Source organism: Myripristis murdjan, chromosome 15 (assembly GCF_902150065.1).
Source record: "Myripristis murdjan chromosome 15, fMyrMur1.1, whole genome shotgun sequence".
Lineage (NCBI taxonomy): Eukaryota > Metazoa > Chordata > Actinopteri > Holocentriformes > Holocentridae > Myripristis > Myripristis murdjan.
Window position 1 is genome coordinate 32755313 of NC_043994.1, and position 15549 is coordinate 32770861.

General features: G+C 45.8%; 1 protein-coding gene across 5 annotated transcripts in view; it reads left to right on the forward strand.

The window, feature by feature from the left end:
• Positions 1-5165: 5165 nt before the first annotated feature.
• Positions 5166-15549, forward strand: part of ppp2r5d (protein phosphatase 2, regulatory subunit B', delta) — a 23068-nt gene continuing 12684 nt past the window's right edge. For all 5 annotated transcript variants that reach the window (XR_003929491.1, XR_003929490.1, XR_003929489.1 and 2 more), the window contains exons 1-6: positions 5166-5353; positions 8506-8589; positions 11421-11595; positions 13663-13862; positions 14869-14979; positions 15200-15292. Coding sequence is in view for 2 of the 5 variants with exons in the window: in XM_030071252.1 (XP_029927112.1) it covers positions 5327-5353; positions 8506-8589; positions 11421-11595; positions 13663-13862; positions 14869-14979; positions 15200-15292 (690 nt within the window). In the remaining 3 variants the exon portion in view is untranslated. The remainder of the gene's footprint in view (positions 5354-8505; positions 8590-11420; positions 11596-13662; positions 13863-14868; positions 14980-15199; positions 15293-15549) is intronic.

The following is a 15549-nucleotide window of genomic DNA, read 5'->3' on the forward strand; positions in this document are numbered from 1 at the left end:
TGCAAAAATATATAGATTTAAATGACAGTAATACTATATAATGGTTAAAATTTTATATTTAAAGGTCAGATCAGTGATGCTGGTCAGATTTCTTGTGTTTAAATGTTTATGAAAGGAGTCATAATGTATGAGATGAGTGGAAGTGGCCCCTGCAGTTCCATATGTTCACCAGCAGGTGGTGCTGCTCTGTAGGACCTGAGGCCAACCTGCAGCTTCTCTCACCTGAAGCTGGAAAGCTGCACTGTTCAGATTTTACATCCCAGGTAATGAATAATTTGTGTCAGACATGTAAAGCACAGGAAGACAATCCAGTCCAGCTGTGGTGCCATAAAGTTTCCTCTCTTGCTGCCTATAGTGCTCAGCTTGTCTTGTTGTCACGGTAACAGAGGTGTTCATTCACTTCTGTGTTTGGCATTGAGCTCATAGTTAGTGCTGCACTTTACTGACAGCTGTTTCCACTATTCTGTCCCCCCTCATGTATATGAATAGGGAGGACAAAAAACTGGAAACCCCTCTCAGTATAATGCAGTCCAGTAGCAGACCTGCAAACTACAACCTCAGTCCCTTACGAAACAAAAATATATTGCAGTATACTGGAAAATATCATGTGATATATTAGATAATACATTTCCATATATGGGAACTAGTCTTTATATTTTACAATATATTGAAATATATGCATAGACCATACATGTCTATATATTGATACATATAAAAAAAATATATTGCAATCAAGACCAAAAACGGCACTATATTTTTACATGCAATAGTTTGTCTTTATATGTTCAAATATACTGCAATATATGCATATACCATATATGTATATATATCGCAACATAATATATAAAAAAATATATTGGGATTTTTCTTAACATTGCATATTTTCCAATAAACAACCATAACATATGCATGGACCATGCATGGCATATATTTAGGGTCCGGGCAGCTTAGGACACCGGACACTATTGTATTCCCCGGTCTTCTTTCTTTCTTTCTTTCTTTCTTCTTCTTTCTTCCGAGGAAATCATACTTCCCATGGGTGAAAACTCACCAAACTTTGCACAAAGGTCTAGTCCCATGCAAGATTACCTCAGCTGCAAACTGTCCTGATGGTGGCGCTATAGCAAGCCTTTAAAGTTCAAAACTTTGAAAATTCATAACAAATCAACCATATGTGCTACAGCTTCACAACTTTCATCAAACTGTAGACTCAATATAGAAGAAACTTTTGTACATTTAAACCTATTGAAAATTATGAAGCCATCACTCTGTTTTTTTTTCAAAAACTGCAAAACTTATTAAATCTATCTCCTCCCACAATTTTTGCTCAAATGTCACCAAACCTGCTACAGAGCATCTTCAGACTGTCCTACACAAACGATGTTCACAGATTTTTGATTTATCAAAAATTGAGCCTACAGTGCATCAAAATGTTTTACTGTAAACGCTACTGTAAACATATACCTGCAAAGTCTTGCTAAATAAATCTTCAATGTTCATGAAAAAAAATTGACAAAATTCTGGAGTCATGGTCGATGATGTGTGGCAAATTTCAGAATTGTATCTCAAAAACTGTATTTTTGACAGCATTTTGAATTTTGCTCTCATGTGAACAATTGGAGTCAATGTAAAAATGGCATTTTTAAACATCAATTTTTCACTTATGGAGCCAATCAATCATTGTTAAAAACAAATTAACATCATCTCCCTGTTGTCTAGATCAGTGTTTCTCAAATGGGGGTACGCGTACGCCTGGGGTAGGCTACTTAGAGGAACTCCAGGGGGTACTTGAGATTTTTTTAAATTATAACACAAGACTACGTTGCGTAGATCCGACCGAGCAATCTGTCAAATGTCTACAAGACTACCTGACAAACACCAGGCAAACAGCTGATTTCTCAACTTAAGTAAACAAGAGCTAAACAAGATCCTCCGTGAATTTTAATTTCTATAATAAAGTGCCTCAGCGGAGTCAGCACCACGGACAGTAGGCTGCCTGTAAGATTTTCCACGGAGATGTGCGGTTATATATTGTTATCAGTTATTAATTAGCCTATTAATCGTTATTCGTTCAGTCTTTATGAGTTTCCTGGGCCATTTATTAAATTAATTTGTCAGTTTGTTTGCGTCTGTACATTGAAATGAACTTTTAATAAATCAACACATCGGTGAAAACTGTCACCTTTATTTCAGAGGTAAACTGATAACAGTCTGAAAAGGTGATTATATAACTATGTTCAGCCTTAATGTGGCTGCTTACTGTCCTTACTTTTGCTGCATAGCCACATTAATCGGAGCTGATGTTAAAGCTGAAATAAAACATCTGCCAGTTAAAAATGACTGACAAGTCGGTAGAAGTATAATTATCAGTCCATGAAAAAAATATATATTTTTTATTCCAGCAGATATTCTAGTTACAACATGATTGAGCTAGCAGAGCAGTTTTATTTTGCTATGTTTGGTATCTATTCAGTTTCAGGAAAACACAATGTAACCACTGGCTTAGTCAAATTGTCAAGCTGCTATTGAGCTGCTACTTGCCAATTAGCTCAGAGAGGTAAGTGACTGTCTTTGGCTCCAAACCTTGGCTTCAAACCTCGACTGGTGCAGAATCCACATTGTAATGTAAACATCTTAATCATGTGCTCCAAACTGTGTGAGTGTGACTGATCACTGAGCAGCATCTTCCTAAAAATGCCTGGACCCCACCCATCGCTGCACAGCAGCTGTAATTTTACGTATATTTCCAATACATGTTCCCATATAATTGGAATGTCATAGACCATGTATTTATAAATATATTAACCCAGTGTTCATCACATAAATGTAAATACATTATGGAGGACTTTTATACATATAAAAGTCAATATATGAACACATATATTATATATTTATATTGCAATATATGGCAAATATATGAAATGCGCAATTGTTGCTGTATTTTTCCATATATTAACATATATTGCAATATATTGATGCAATATATAAATATATGCCACATATATGATTCACCTATATATTACACCATTTATTTCTGAGACATTTTCAAATATATAATATATTTCTTTACATTGTTGTTCGCATATTAAATGTAATATATTCTAATACATTACAATACATTGCATTTCATATATTGGAAAATATATTTTCTTTCCTTAAGGGGTAATAAACACAGAATTAAAGTGACACATTCTGCACAATGTCAACACAAACTGAACATTATCAACTTTGTTGATAATGTATAGGTAGATAAATAGATTCTTCCTCTTTCCCAGATAATTAAAATTACATTAAAAAAGAGTTTTGGGACTTGTCATAATCCTTTTTGTTCATAATTCAAAGGACTGGTTATGTTTGACTACAATATTTTTTTTACATTTTATGTTTTCCAGGTTTTTACTGGTAGTTATTTCTGTGCAGTTGTATTTCAGGCATCCGGTTGGTCCTACAATCTCGGTCAGAGTATTTGCATCAGTCTGCAGAGCTGTAACTCTGCAACAAGCTGTCAGCTGCAGGGAGAAATATCATATAAATATGAATATTGTTTCAAACACTATATCCTCATACAGAGACAACAGAGGAGCAAGTTTACAGCTCTGAGATGTTTTGCTGCTGAACCTGAAACCAGATTCAGAACAGAGCTGCGTCCAACCAGCACACAGGGGGAAAAAATGGTTTCAAGGCCTGGAAGTATGTTGGAAAATTGTAAATTATGATTAACTTTTGGAACACTTATAACGGTTAGATACAAAAGGTTACTACCTTTTGTATCTACAGCTGAAAAAGAAGAATTCCAGGAGAAATCTGAGGACTGGAGCTGGTCCTGAAGGTGAACATGGAGCTGGGCAGATCCAGAGAAGCTGCTCCCATCAACATGAAGCAGAGAAACGTGATCGAGGCTCAGCTTCATGCCGCTGCGTCTTCTCCTCAGGCTCAAACTGCACAAGACGCTTTTGTTCAGAGGTAAAGCAACAAGAAGAAGAAGGGGAAGTCATTCTTCAGTTTTATAAAACCTCCAGAGGTTTGTGGAGGTTCTCTGATTGTTCCATGGCAGCAGAACAGACACATGAGGGTTCGGTGAGGAGAGACAGGAGAGTTTTGGGTCTGAACTGAAAAAATAATTTTCCACACAGAGACCATCTGACCATCTGACCGCCTTCTGGCTCAGCTCCTTCTTTACCACGACGGTCCGGTGCAGCGACCGCAGAACCACTGCTGCCCAACCCGCCCATCGACCTCCTGCTCCTGTGAACACGACCTGAGACACCTGACCTCCTCCACCTGAGGCAGTAACTCCCCACTCGGAGAGGGCAAACCTCCTTTTTCCTTCAGAGAATCACGGCCTCGGATTTAGAGATGCTGATCATCAGCCTGACCGCAGCCCTGGAGTCCCACAGCCTCCGGGAACAAGCTGGACCTGGTGCCAAGAGGGCAGACACAGCTCTCACTCTCAACCTGTCATGGTTATACAGGGCCCGGATGGCCCGCAGAAGTACACCCGGTACCCCGTACTCCCACAGCACCGCCCACAGGACCCTTTGGGGGACACGGCTGTAAGCCCATGAAGTCCACGAAGCACATGTAGACTGGATAGTCAAACTTTTGGGCATCTCTGCCTCTCGGTGGAAGTGTTCCAGGCACGTGCACCTGGAAAGAGACCCTGCTGGTTATTGAGACTGGGACGTGGACATGACTGGGAGTCACTGCCTTCACAAAGTGAAGAGCTAATCTGACAAACAGCAGCCAGATTAGAATAAAACAACTAAAAACAACTAACTCCCACTGACACTGACAGCAAGATCCACTCAGCTCCAACCAATTTTCAAACAAGAACAACTCAGCTGGGACCAGAGAACCCACTCTGGAGACTGAACTGGCACTAAACTGAAAACTAAAATGTAAAAAAAAAAAAAAAAAAAAAACTAAATAAGAATATTGAAAAAATACAACAAAACTCTAACAACTCTGTTCTGCATAGTATCTGTATTAGTGGTCAGCAGCTGTTACTTTATATCGTCCTCAATAAATAAAAGTGTGTATTTTGCGTTGTAACAGTGGATCATCAGGTTGAAGGTATTTGTTGCTGGGGAAGAGCGGAGCGCTGCATCACCTCCCTGCCTCACCCTGCACACCCAGCTACCACACCGACCTCCCGGCCAATCACAAAAATCCTCCGCCCCGTCGCTAGGCAGATCCGCACGCCAGCAGCCAATCGGGTCGCTGGGCCTGGACGGGCGCAGGGAGTCGCGGCTGACCGAACGACAGCATCCGAGTCCCGGGGAAGAACATCACGGATCCTCCGTGAAAACCCTCCAACATCCTCAAAATGCCGAACAAAACCAAGAAGGACAAGGTGAGGGGGAGGCTGGCTTACAGCGGCGGGGCTCAGGTTGTACCCAAAGCGGCTTCGCTTCGCCCGGAGCTCCCGCTGCCTCCGGTGGCTAACAGACTTTAGACGGTGTATGTTTATCGGTGCTGCTAGCTAGCTATGCTAACCGGCCGAGGCCTCGCAGCACAGCGCGGCTAGGCTAACAGCTACAGAGTTGCTAGCTAACATTTAACAGGGGAAATCATATTTTCCTCCGAGGCTGTCACGGCTGACCGGCGGCAGTATCAGACTCAATGTCCTGCTAACACTTTGCTTCGCTGGTGGGGTTACGGACCCGGCTCTATCAGCCGGTGATGTGCGAGCTGCTGTCCGGCTACAGGAGCGAGCGGTCCGCCGGGACGGAGAGCCTCTGTCCGGCTGCAGCCGCCGGGAGGAGCCGCTGCTTCCTGCCTCCGGTTATTCATGTCCAGAGTCAGACTCACATTAACATCGAGGGGTTTAATGGTTGTGCTCACTGTCACTTATTCTTACATGTTTATTATGATGTGGCTTTAAATATGTAACGGAAAGCAGCTTAGCAGCCAGACCCGGGGAGAGTCCAGGATGACAGGTTAGCTGTTAGCGCATTACCTGGTCAGACACATCAACCTGACACCCTTATCCTGCCTGACATGATCCTGCTCACACACACACACACACACACACACAGAGAGAGAGAGAGAGAGAGAGAGAGAGAGAGAGAGAGAGAGAGAGAGGGAGGGAGAGGCTGTAATCAGGTGTAATATTCAGTGTGTGTCGGGCAGTGTGTTGCAGGTCCAGTTTGACTGACTGAACCGCCAGTCAGTGTGTGTGTGTGTGTGTGTGTGTGTGTGTGTGTGTGTGTGTGTGTGTGTGTGTGTGGCATCAGATATATCAATAATAATTCCACACACTAACAGTGTTTGTGCTGCTGTTCTGTCAGTTGTACCTGTGAGCCAGCTGGCCTGCAGTCTGTGTGATCAGTGTACCTGCTACCTGCTCAGTGTTGTGAAGAGTGAAAAGCACAAGTTTCAGTATGAAGCTGTTTAGTCCCCATTAAGGCCCATTCATGATTCACATTAAGTCTGGTTACAGACGGAGCCTTCTGTCTGTTCTCTGTGTTCATTTCCTCGGTGTTTGTGCAGGTTTTCTGGAAATCTTACAGATACGAGCCGAGCGGAGCAGCACCACGAGAAACCACCAGCCGATAGGTCAAGAGAGACCGGCCTGTGAGCGAGACACCAAGAAGAAACTGATAGAGAGAAACTGATAATATGAGAGAACAGAATACACAGAACGTCCTCCTGTGGCGATGTGTTTAATGACCTCACAGACCGCCGTCCTCCTGTGGCGATGTGTTTAATGACCTCACAGACCGCCGTCCTCCTGTGGCGATGTGTTTAATGACCTCACAGACCACCGTTCTTCTGTGGCGATGTGTTTAATGACCTCACAGAGCACCGTCCTCCTGTGGCGATGTGTTTAATGACCTCACAGACCACCGTCTTCCTGTGGCGATGTGTTTAATGACCTCAAAGACCACCGTCCTCCTGTGGCGATGTGTTTAATGACCTCAAAGACCACCGTTCTTCTATGGTGATGTGTTTAATGACCTCAAAGACCACCGTTCTTCTATGGCGATGTGTTTAATGACCTCACAGACCACTGTCTTCCTGTGGCGATGTGTTTAATGACCTCAAAGACCACCGTTCTTCTATGGCGATGTGTTTAATGACCTCACAGACCACCGTCTTCCTGTGGCGATGTGTTTAATGACCTCAAAGACCACCGTTCTTCTATGGTGATGTGTTTAATGACCTCAAAGACCACCGTCCTCCTGTGGCGATGTGTTTAATGACCTCACAGACCACCGTCTTCCTGTGGCGATGTGTTTAATGACCTCAAAGACCACCGTTCTTCTATGGCGATGTGTTTAATGACCTCACAGACCACTGTCTTCCTGTGGCGATGTGTTTAATGACCTCAAAGACCACCGTTCTTCTATGGTGATGTGTTTAATGACCTCAAAGACCACCGTTCTTCTATGGTGATGTGTTTAATGACCTCAAAGACCATCTACAACTCCACCTCCTCTTCTGCCTCTGTGTAGCAGCTCCATTATTCTGACCTCCTCCTCCACCACCACCATGTTTGTTGTTGGCAGAAAGTGTGGACTCTGTGCTGCCCTCTAGTGGATTTAACGTAAAGGATGAATGGAAAGGCGGGCAGTGACGGATACACATTTTGAAACAGACAGATTTATTGTGAAAGAGCATAAATGAGCCTTTAAACTGGTTGCAATGGCACAGAGGATCACTGTCTCTGTCCATATAGTTTCTACGTTTCCATGGCAACCAGAAACCAAACTATTGTGAGGAACGGGGTTCTGGTGGGTTTACCTCACACTGATTACTCAGAACCCCAGTACAGGCCCAGTGTGGCTCGCTGTGTAAAGTGTGCACCATGTTTGAATCCCATCCAGACCCACGGCTGCAGGTCGTCCCGTCACTCCGTCCCGTCCGTCCCGTCTCTGTCTGCTGTCTAATGAAGCAGAAATGCCCCCAAAATAATTTAAAAACAACATAAACGACAACAACGACAAACTAAAGAGAAAAGATGCGCGCTCGCATCCTCGGACTGTTGCCATGGTGACAGTTGGCCAAGCTCCGCCCCTGTGCTCCAGAGGGTGGCAGCAGGCGGCGGCTTTTCCTTTCCTTGTATCTTCATCAGAGGAAACGCTGACATCAGATTAGATCAGGCTTTAATAAACCAGCATGTGTGTGTGTGTGTGTGTGTGTGTGTGTGTGTGTGTGTGTGTGTGTGTGTGTGTGTGTGTGTGTGTGTGTGTTGTGTGTGTGTGTGTGTTGTGTGTATCCTGTCGGGTTTCTTATCTGCTCCCTTTTCCTGTTCATGCTCACACGGAAAAAAGCCATTCAGGAATGTGTTTCTATGGCGACAGTGATGTGGTTTCTCCAGCAGAAATCTACCTGTGCCAAGCGGCTTTCTCCTCATCCTGTTAACCTTTCAGATCAGAGAGTAATCTGATTACTCTGAAGTAGCTGGAGACACTGTGTGTGTGTGTGTGTGTGTGTGTGTGTGTGTGTCTGATGAAGTCACACATCACATGACCGAGTCGCTGCTCTGCTGTCTGTCAACAGGAAACAACCAAATCTGCGAAGAGCAGCACCAAGAACAGCAACGCCAGCAGTGGGAAAGACGCCGGGACGGAGAACTCAGACGAGGTCAGTCTGTCTGACAAGGCCACAGCCTTAACATGTGGAGCGTGTGTGTGTGTGTGTGTGTGTGTGTGTGTGTGTGTGTGTGTGTGTGTGTGTGTGTGTGTGTGTGTGTGTGTGTGTGTGTGTGTGTGTGTGTGTGTGTGTGTGTGGTTTCCTCCCCTGCAGGAGGTTCATCAGTGCTGGTGTTCAGGTCCCATGGTCTGGAGGCAGCTGCAGCCCTGCAGGCAGACGGGGGCTCTCCTCTCTGGAGAAGCTGCTGTGAGACGGGCAGCAGAGGCTTCAGAGCGAAACACAGACAGGAGCTGTTGTCTCGTGACGTTTGAACGTGGTCATACGTGTGAGATGGTGTGAGGAGGAGATATGGAGATTTTCCCATCACTGAGTGTGTCTTAGAGACATTGATAGTGCGGCACTAATCATCTGGAGAACTTTTCTGGACATTTTTCAAGTGCATGGTGGCCCTGTGGCCCTGTGGCCCTGTGGCCCTGTGGCTGTGTAACCTCCCAGCACCTTTAATCATCATGACTTTACAATAATATTCAAAAAGTGGGGAGAAAAAAATCAGATTTTTTTATTCTGTAAGATTTTGGTTATTTTTCCAGGTTGTAGGTTTGCAGAGTCATAAATACACAAGAATATTTTTAATAAGTTTTGACCATATAAACAGAACGTCCACAGGACGTGGAGGGTGTACATCAGATGTGTCGAGTGAATGGTCTAAAATATCTGCCTTTACCCCTTTGAAATCCGAGCATGATTCACTTTTAACATAATGAGAACATCAGAAAAAAAGTGACCAGAGGCTGTTTAAACGTCAGATCAGTAAAACTTGATTGACATCTTTCACAAACATTTTAGACTTTTAGTCCTGTTTGTGGCCAGTTTTCACCCAATACATTGAAATAAAACCCATTTACCCTCCACGTGCCGCTCAGATGAAGCGGCTCCATTGAGGAGGCGGAGTTACAGTGGAGCTCAGGTGTTGATGTCGTACCTGTGTGGTGATGTGATCTCCCTGCGTTCCAATACCCATACTACCATACTATTTAGTAGGGAAAAAAAGAATTAGTATGTCCCTATACATACTAAACTACATACTTTGTAAGGGCAGCTGCAGTACATACTAAAAGTAAAAAGTATAAGCGATTTGGAACGCAGGGTCTGTGATTGTTCAGTTCAGTTTCCTGAAGTGCTCAGACTGTTGTACCATGGAGATGATGATGCTTTCAGATGAAGGTCGGTTTGGGGTTTGGTGGGTCACCAGGTGTGTGGACTCACAGCACAGGTGTGTGTTTTATCTAATGTGACCCTCACTGTCCACCGTACCCATGGTGACGTCTGCCAATCAAATCAAAGCTGATTACTGCTGTTTGGAGCCTTCTACTCCACGCGCGCGCGTGCGTGCGTGCGTGCGTGCGTGTGTGTTTCTGCTGTCAGAAAAGTGTGTGTCACATGTTACCAGAGACGTGGCCACACGTTTCTGTTGCTCGGCCTTCAGAAACAGAACATGAGGCTGAAAAGTGGCGGCGGGCGGCGTTGTTGCTCGGGGCCTCGTCCTCTGACATCCTGGATCAAAGCATCCTGGTGAAAAACACCATCAAAGCATGTAAATAATGCAGGATGTGGTTTTCTGTCTGGCAGCAAAAAGTTTAGGCTGATAAATTTTCTCAGTTGACGTTCTGCTGGCAGATGAGCCAAAAGGTTTTCTCAAAGTCTTCTCACAAGGACCCTGTGTGTGTGTATGTGTGTGTGTGTGTGTGTGTGTGTGTGTGTGTGTGTGTGTGTGTGTGTGTGTGTGTGTGTGTGTGTGTGTGTGTGTGTGTGTGTGTGTGTGTGTGTCTGTGTGTGTGTGTGTGTGTGTGTGTGTGTGTGTGTGTGTCTGTGTGTGTGTGTGTGTGTGTGTGTGTGTGTGTGGATGACACTGTGACATAAGAGCTAAATCAATACTGCCTGATGTGGAAACTTTGATCGTCGTGTCGTTTTCGTCCACATGACCCGGAGCTTCAGCCCCTGATCAGCTGTTTGTCCTCTCTGCCTCAAAGAGCCTTTGAACACGACATGTGACGGGTCCCTTCGTCCCTTCAGTCTGTGTTCAACTGTTCTCTACGTCCGCCTGCTCCACTGTGTTTCCCAGAATGCCTTTCAGCTGGCTGCAGAGCGGGCTGTGAGCTCAGCGGGTGCTTAAGTCATGATACGACAGTATAAAACCTTTTGCGACACACGTTGGATTTTGATAACATGTTTTGTGATTTATTTCCTTTTCTCACCTGTAAACTCCGCCCCCAGAGGGAAAGCTTTGTCCTCGTCTGTTTCATGTAATAAGGTCAAGTGTTCATGGTGTTCGTGTCTCTTCAGTCATTTTTCCTGCAGTGAAGCAGGACAGACAGCAGCTCTGTGAGGGAAACCTGTCAGGAGAGTTGCTCATACAGTATTGATCCGTGTATTGATACAGTATTTGCACACAAAAAATCGCGATAGCGTGCGGCCTGGACTGCCATCGATCGGGGTTATTTTCAGCGAGCGGCCGGCGTGTCTGCTGACTGATCAATCCTCAGTCACAGCGAACCTCGTGACACAGTGATGATGTCATCACCTCCAGGGCGTGTCAGAGGACATGTGGGGGGGGGGTGCTGAATGATGTGTTCTGTCAGTGCAGGAACATCATGTGAGGTTTGTCTGCTGAGGTTTTTCAAAATCTGCTGATCTGCCCTGAAAGCTGCCACAACTTTGTTCTCACTGTGAAACTGTGTGTGTGTGTGTGTGTGTGTGTGTGTGTGTGTGTGTGTGTGTGTGTGTGTGTGTGTGTGTGTGTGTGTGTGTGTGTGTGTGTGCAGGCCCAGCAGCAGAGTGGCAGTAAGCGTCCCAGTAACAGCACGCCCCCCCCCACCCAGCTCAACAAGATCAAATACTCGGGCGGGCCCCAGCTGGTGAAGAAGGAGCGCCGGCAGAGCTCGTCCCGCTTCAACCTGACCAAGAACAGAGAGCTGCAGAAACTACCTGCCCTCAAAGGTACTGCAGTACTGCTGCACTCTGGACTACACACTGTACTACACTCTGCTGCACACTACGGGACACTGTACTGCACACTGTACTACACAATACACACTGTACTACATGATACCACATGATACTACACATACAATTTTACCCTGTACTACATGATACCACATACTTGACTATATGATGCTTTAGACGGATATGATACTATACAGTTGTAAAAGTGTACAATGTACTACATGATAATACACAGTGTACTACATGATGCTACATAATACTACAGACAAAATACTACAGACATAATACTACAGACATAATGCTGCAGACGGAGCTGCGCCGCATGAAGAATAAAAAGTAAAATAAAAACAGAACGGAACCACAGGACGTTCAGCTGACGGCTGCAGTGTGTGTGTGTGTGTGTGTGTGTGTGTGTGTGTGTGTGTGTGTGTGTGTGTGTGTGTGTGTGTGGAGCTGAGGGTCAGGCTGAAGGAGCAGTAATGAGCTTCATGTGATCAGGAACACACACACAGGACTGTTCTATGTTGTCTGCTCCCACACTGTACTACATAGTACTGTATAATACTACGCTGTAGTACTACATAATATAATATAGTACTATACAGTTGTACCCTGCGGTCTACTGTACAGATGCTAATACACACACTGAGCTGATGGAGCTCCTGAGGTCCTGGTTTGGGTGACGGGTCCTTCCACAGTCCAGAGTGTTGTGAGGTGCCAGGTTCTGGCAGGAAATCAGGTAATGTGTCTACCTGTGTTACCTCACTCTGATTACCCATAAGCCCCAGGTGGTGAGTGTATACCTGACAGTGTGCGTGCACTCTGCCTCACCAGAGGAAGCCTTCTTAGTTCTGGTTGTTCCTCTCCAGCTGCTGTCCCGTGTGTTTCCTTATCCGCTCTGTCCTCTTGCACCTGTGCACATGGAGCTGGTCTGAGATCAGCATGAGGGTCCAGGTGTCCTGTCCAGGAGTCCACCTGGCCGACGCCCTCTTCTCCTCATCGCTCCCTGACTGTGGAAATCTTTTCCTTGTTTCTTGAGAAATCAGATAAATGCCGCCTGAGGGCGAATAACCTGAATATTAATGTGCATTTAAACACACGTCACACCTGTGTTGTTCTCACCTGAGGTGCAGGTGAGCAGCAGGTGGAGACAAGGTCCAGCTCAGGTCCTCAGAGGAGCCACTTCCTGTTTCTGAGGGGGCGCTCTGATCTGCTCGCTGATTGGCTGTGATTGGTCAGTCGGCTGATTGGCTGTGATTGGTCAGTCGGCTGATTGGCTGTGATTGGTCAGTCGGCTGATTGGCTGTGATTGGTCAGTCGGCTGATTGGCTGTGATTGGTCAGTCGGCTGATTGGCTGTGATTGGTCAGTCGGCTGAGGACGCTCGTCTTCGGTCTGGACAGACTGACGATGATGATGCTGCTGCTGATGAAGCACAGAGTGTGACAGTGTGTGTGTACCAGCTGCAGGCCTGCAGACTCACACTGCTGAGTCATGCTGAGTCATGCTGCGAGCTGCTCGTTACACGCCGGAGCGGTGATGTCACCATGGTAACAACCCCTCCCGCAGCCACGGTGGCTATCACTTAAGCTAACGAGATCGTTCTTCTTCTGTTTACTCCAAAGAAAGCAGTGGATCTAACACACATACACACACACACACACACACACACACACACACACATACACACACACACACACGCCCACACCAGCTGTGTGAGGGTGGGAGGGGCTTTTCTTACTAAACTTTGAACTTTAAAGATGACATGATGTAACCGTGAGTGAGACATGGAGCTCATGCTGCCGCCGACACCGTGCCAGTTCTACCTGTTGGATATTCACCAACAGTTAATCAGGCCCCGCCCCCTTTGGCCAGTCAGGTTGAAGCTGTGCTTCCTCGGCCTGTGACCGACCGCTCCTGTAAAAATGTTGATTTTTTGACACAACGTGCCAACAAGCAGACAGACAGAAGGGGGTGAGGTCGCGACCCCGCCCGGAGGCGACAGGCCGGTCCCGTCCCGCTCTGCTGTGTAGCTTGACCCGTGGTGACCTCTGCTCCACAGATGCCCCGCCCATCGACAGGGAGGAGCTGTTTGTGCAGAAGCTGCGTCAGTGCTGCGTGCTGTTCGACTTCGTCAGCGACCCGCTCAGCGACCTCAAGTACAAGGAAGTCAAGCGGGCGGGGCTTAATGAGATGGTGGAGTACATCACGCACAACAGCGACGTGGTGACCGAGTCCATCTACCCCGAGGCCGTGATCATGGTGAGCAGGATCAGCGTCCAGACCACACTCAGAGCCACATGCAAACCCTGCAGCGACGCACAGGCGCAGGGAGCCAGCGCCTTAAAGGAATATTCCAACATTTTGGGTGAAAAACCGGCTTCCTCAGACTGAGACCAGATGTTGGACCAGATGTTGGACACCATGTTGTCCTCTGTCCCTTCAGTGGTTCAGTTCCTATGGGCAGCATTTCATATGATCCACCATGTAAATCAGACAGCATCAGAGCTGCTGGAAGGTTTCTTAGTTCACTTTGATGGAGCCAGGCTAACGACTCCCATAGACTCCAAGTCATTATGCTAAGCTAATAGGATTGCTACCCATAGGAACTGAACCACAGAGGTGAAAATGATCCAGCATCTTGTTTCAGCCTGGAGAAATGGGAAAAGGGTTTTGCCTAAAATGCTGGTATGATCCTTGAAACATTTACCGCTAAAGTGTGTGCTGTTTAACGTTAGCCAGCACGTTAGCCACATTTGGTTTTTTTGTTTTGTTTTCATTAGTTTGTTTATTTAACAGGGACAGTGCACATGAATCAACATTGCTGTAAATGTGCACATGACAGTGTGAGTTAGCCAACAGGCTGTTTTTCATCTGAAGTCCCTGGACAGATGTTAGAGTCCCCCTAAGAAGCTAACCCTAAGCTGTCAGGCCTGTCCCGTGTCTCTACGGCACAAATCTGTTCACTAGGAAATCACAATATCCTGCCATATTAAATGAACACACAAATACAAAGAGCTACTTCATCTTTTATAAAGATTAAAAAGCATTTATCATCCATTTTTATGTCCCTTAATCTGATTAAGAGTCATTTATTCCCTTTGGTATCAAAAATAGCACCAAACATCAACATTTTCCTGGTTGTTGCATTGAAATTACAAATTGTAGTATTATGACAACCCTAGAACACACACTCACACACACACACACACACACACACACACACACACACACACACACACACACACTCTGTGATTTCTCCTCTCAGTTCTCAGTGAACTTGTTCCGGACTCTTCCTCCCTCCTCCAACCCGACCGGAGCCGAGTTCGACCCCGAGGAGGACGAGCCCACTCTGGAGGCTGCCTGGCCCCACCTGCAGGTACCGTGTGTGTGTGTGTGTGTGTGTGTGTGTGTGTGTGTGTGTGTGTGTGTGTCCAGGTTCCAGCTGTTTTCATGTTCTGGACCCCTGCGTTGCACCCCTGTTGGAAATGATTGCCGCCTCAGGATCCTGATATGAAGAGATGTTCTGAGTGCATTTCTGAATGAGAGGAACTCTGAGTCTGAACCCTGAAGGTGTTTGTCTTTCTCTCTCTCTGCAGCTCGTCTACGAGTTCTTCCTTCGCTTCCTGGAGTCTCCAGACTTCCAGCCCAACGTAGCCAAAAAATACATCGACCAAAAGTTTGTACTGTCGGTAAGACCTGACCTCTGACCTCTGAATGAAAACACGAGTGACATGATGTGTGTGTGTGTTTGTGTGTTTGTGTGTCAGGTGGCAGGTGGCAGCTTCGATTCCTCCCTGTGTTTAATAAGGACCCGTGTTGTTGGCCTGTGTGTTTTCAGCTCATCGGCACTCAGAGCAGATAAAAGTTTGTGTTCCGCTTACTGATTGCAGGTTTGCACTCAATAACCTTTTTGTGTGTGTGTGTGTGTGTGTGTGTGTGTGTGTGT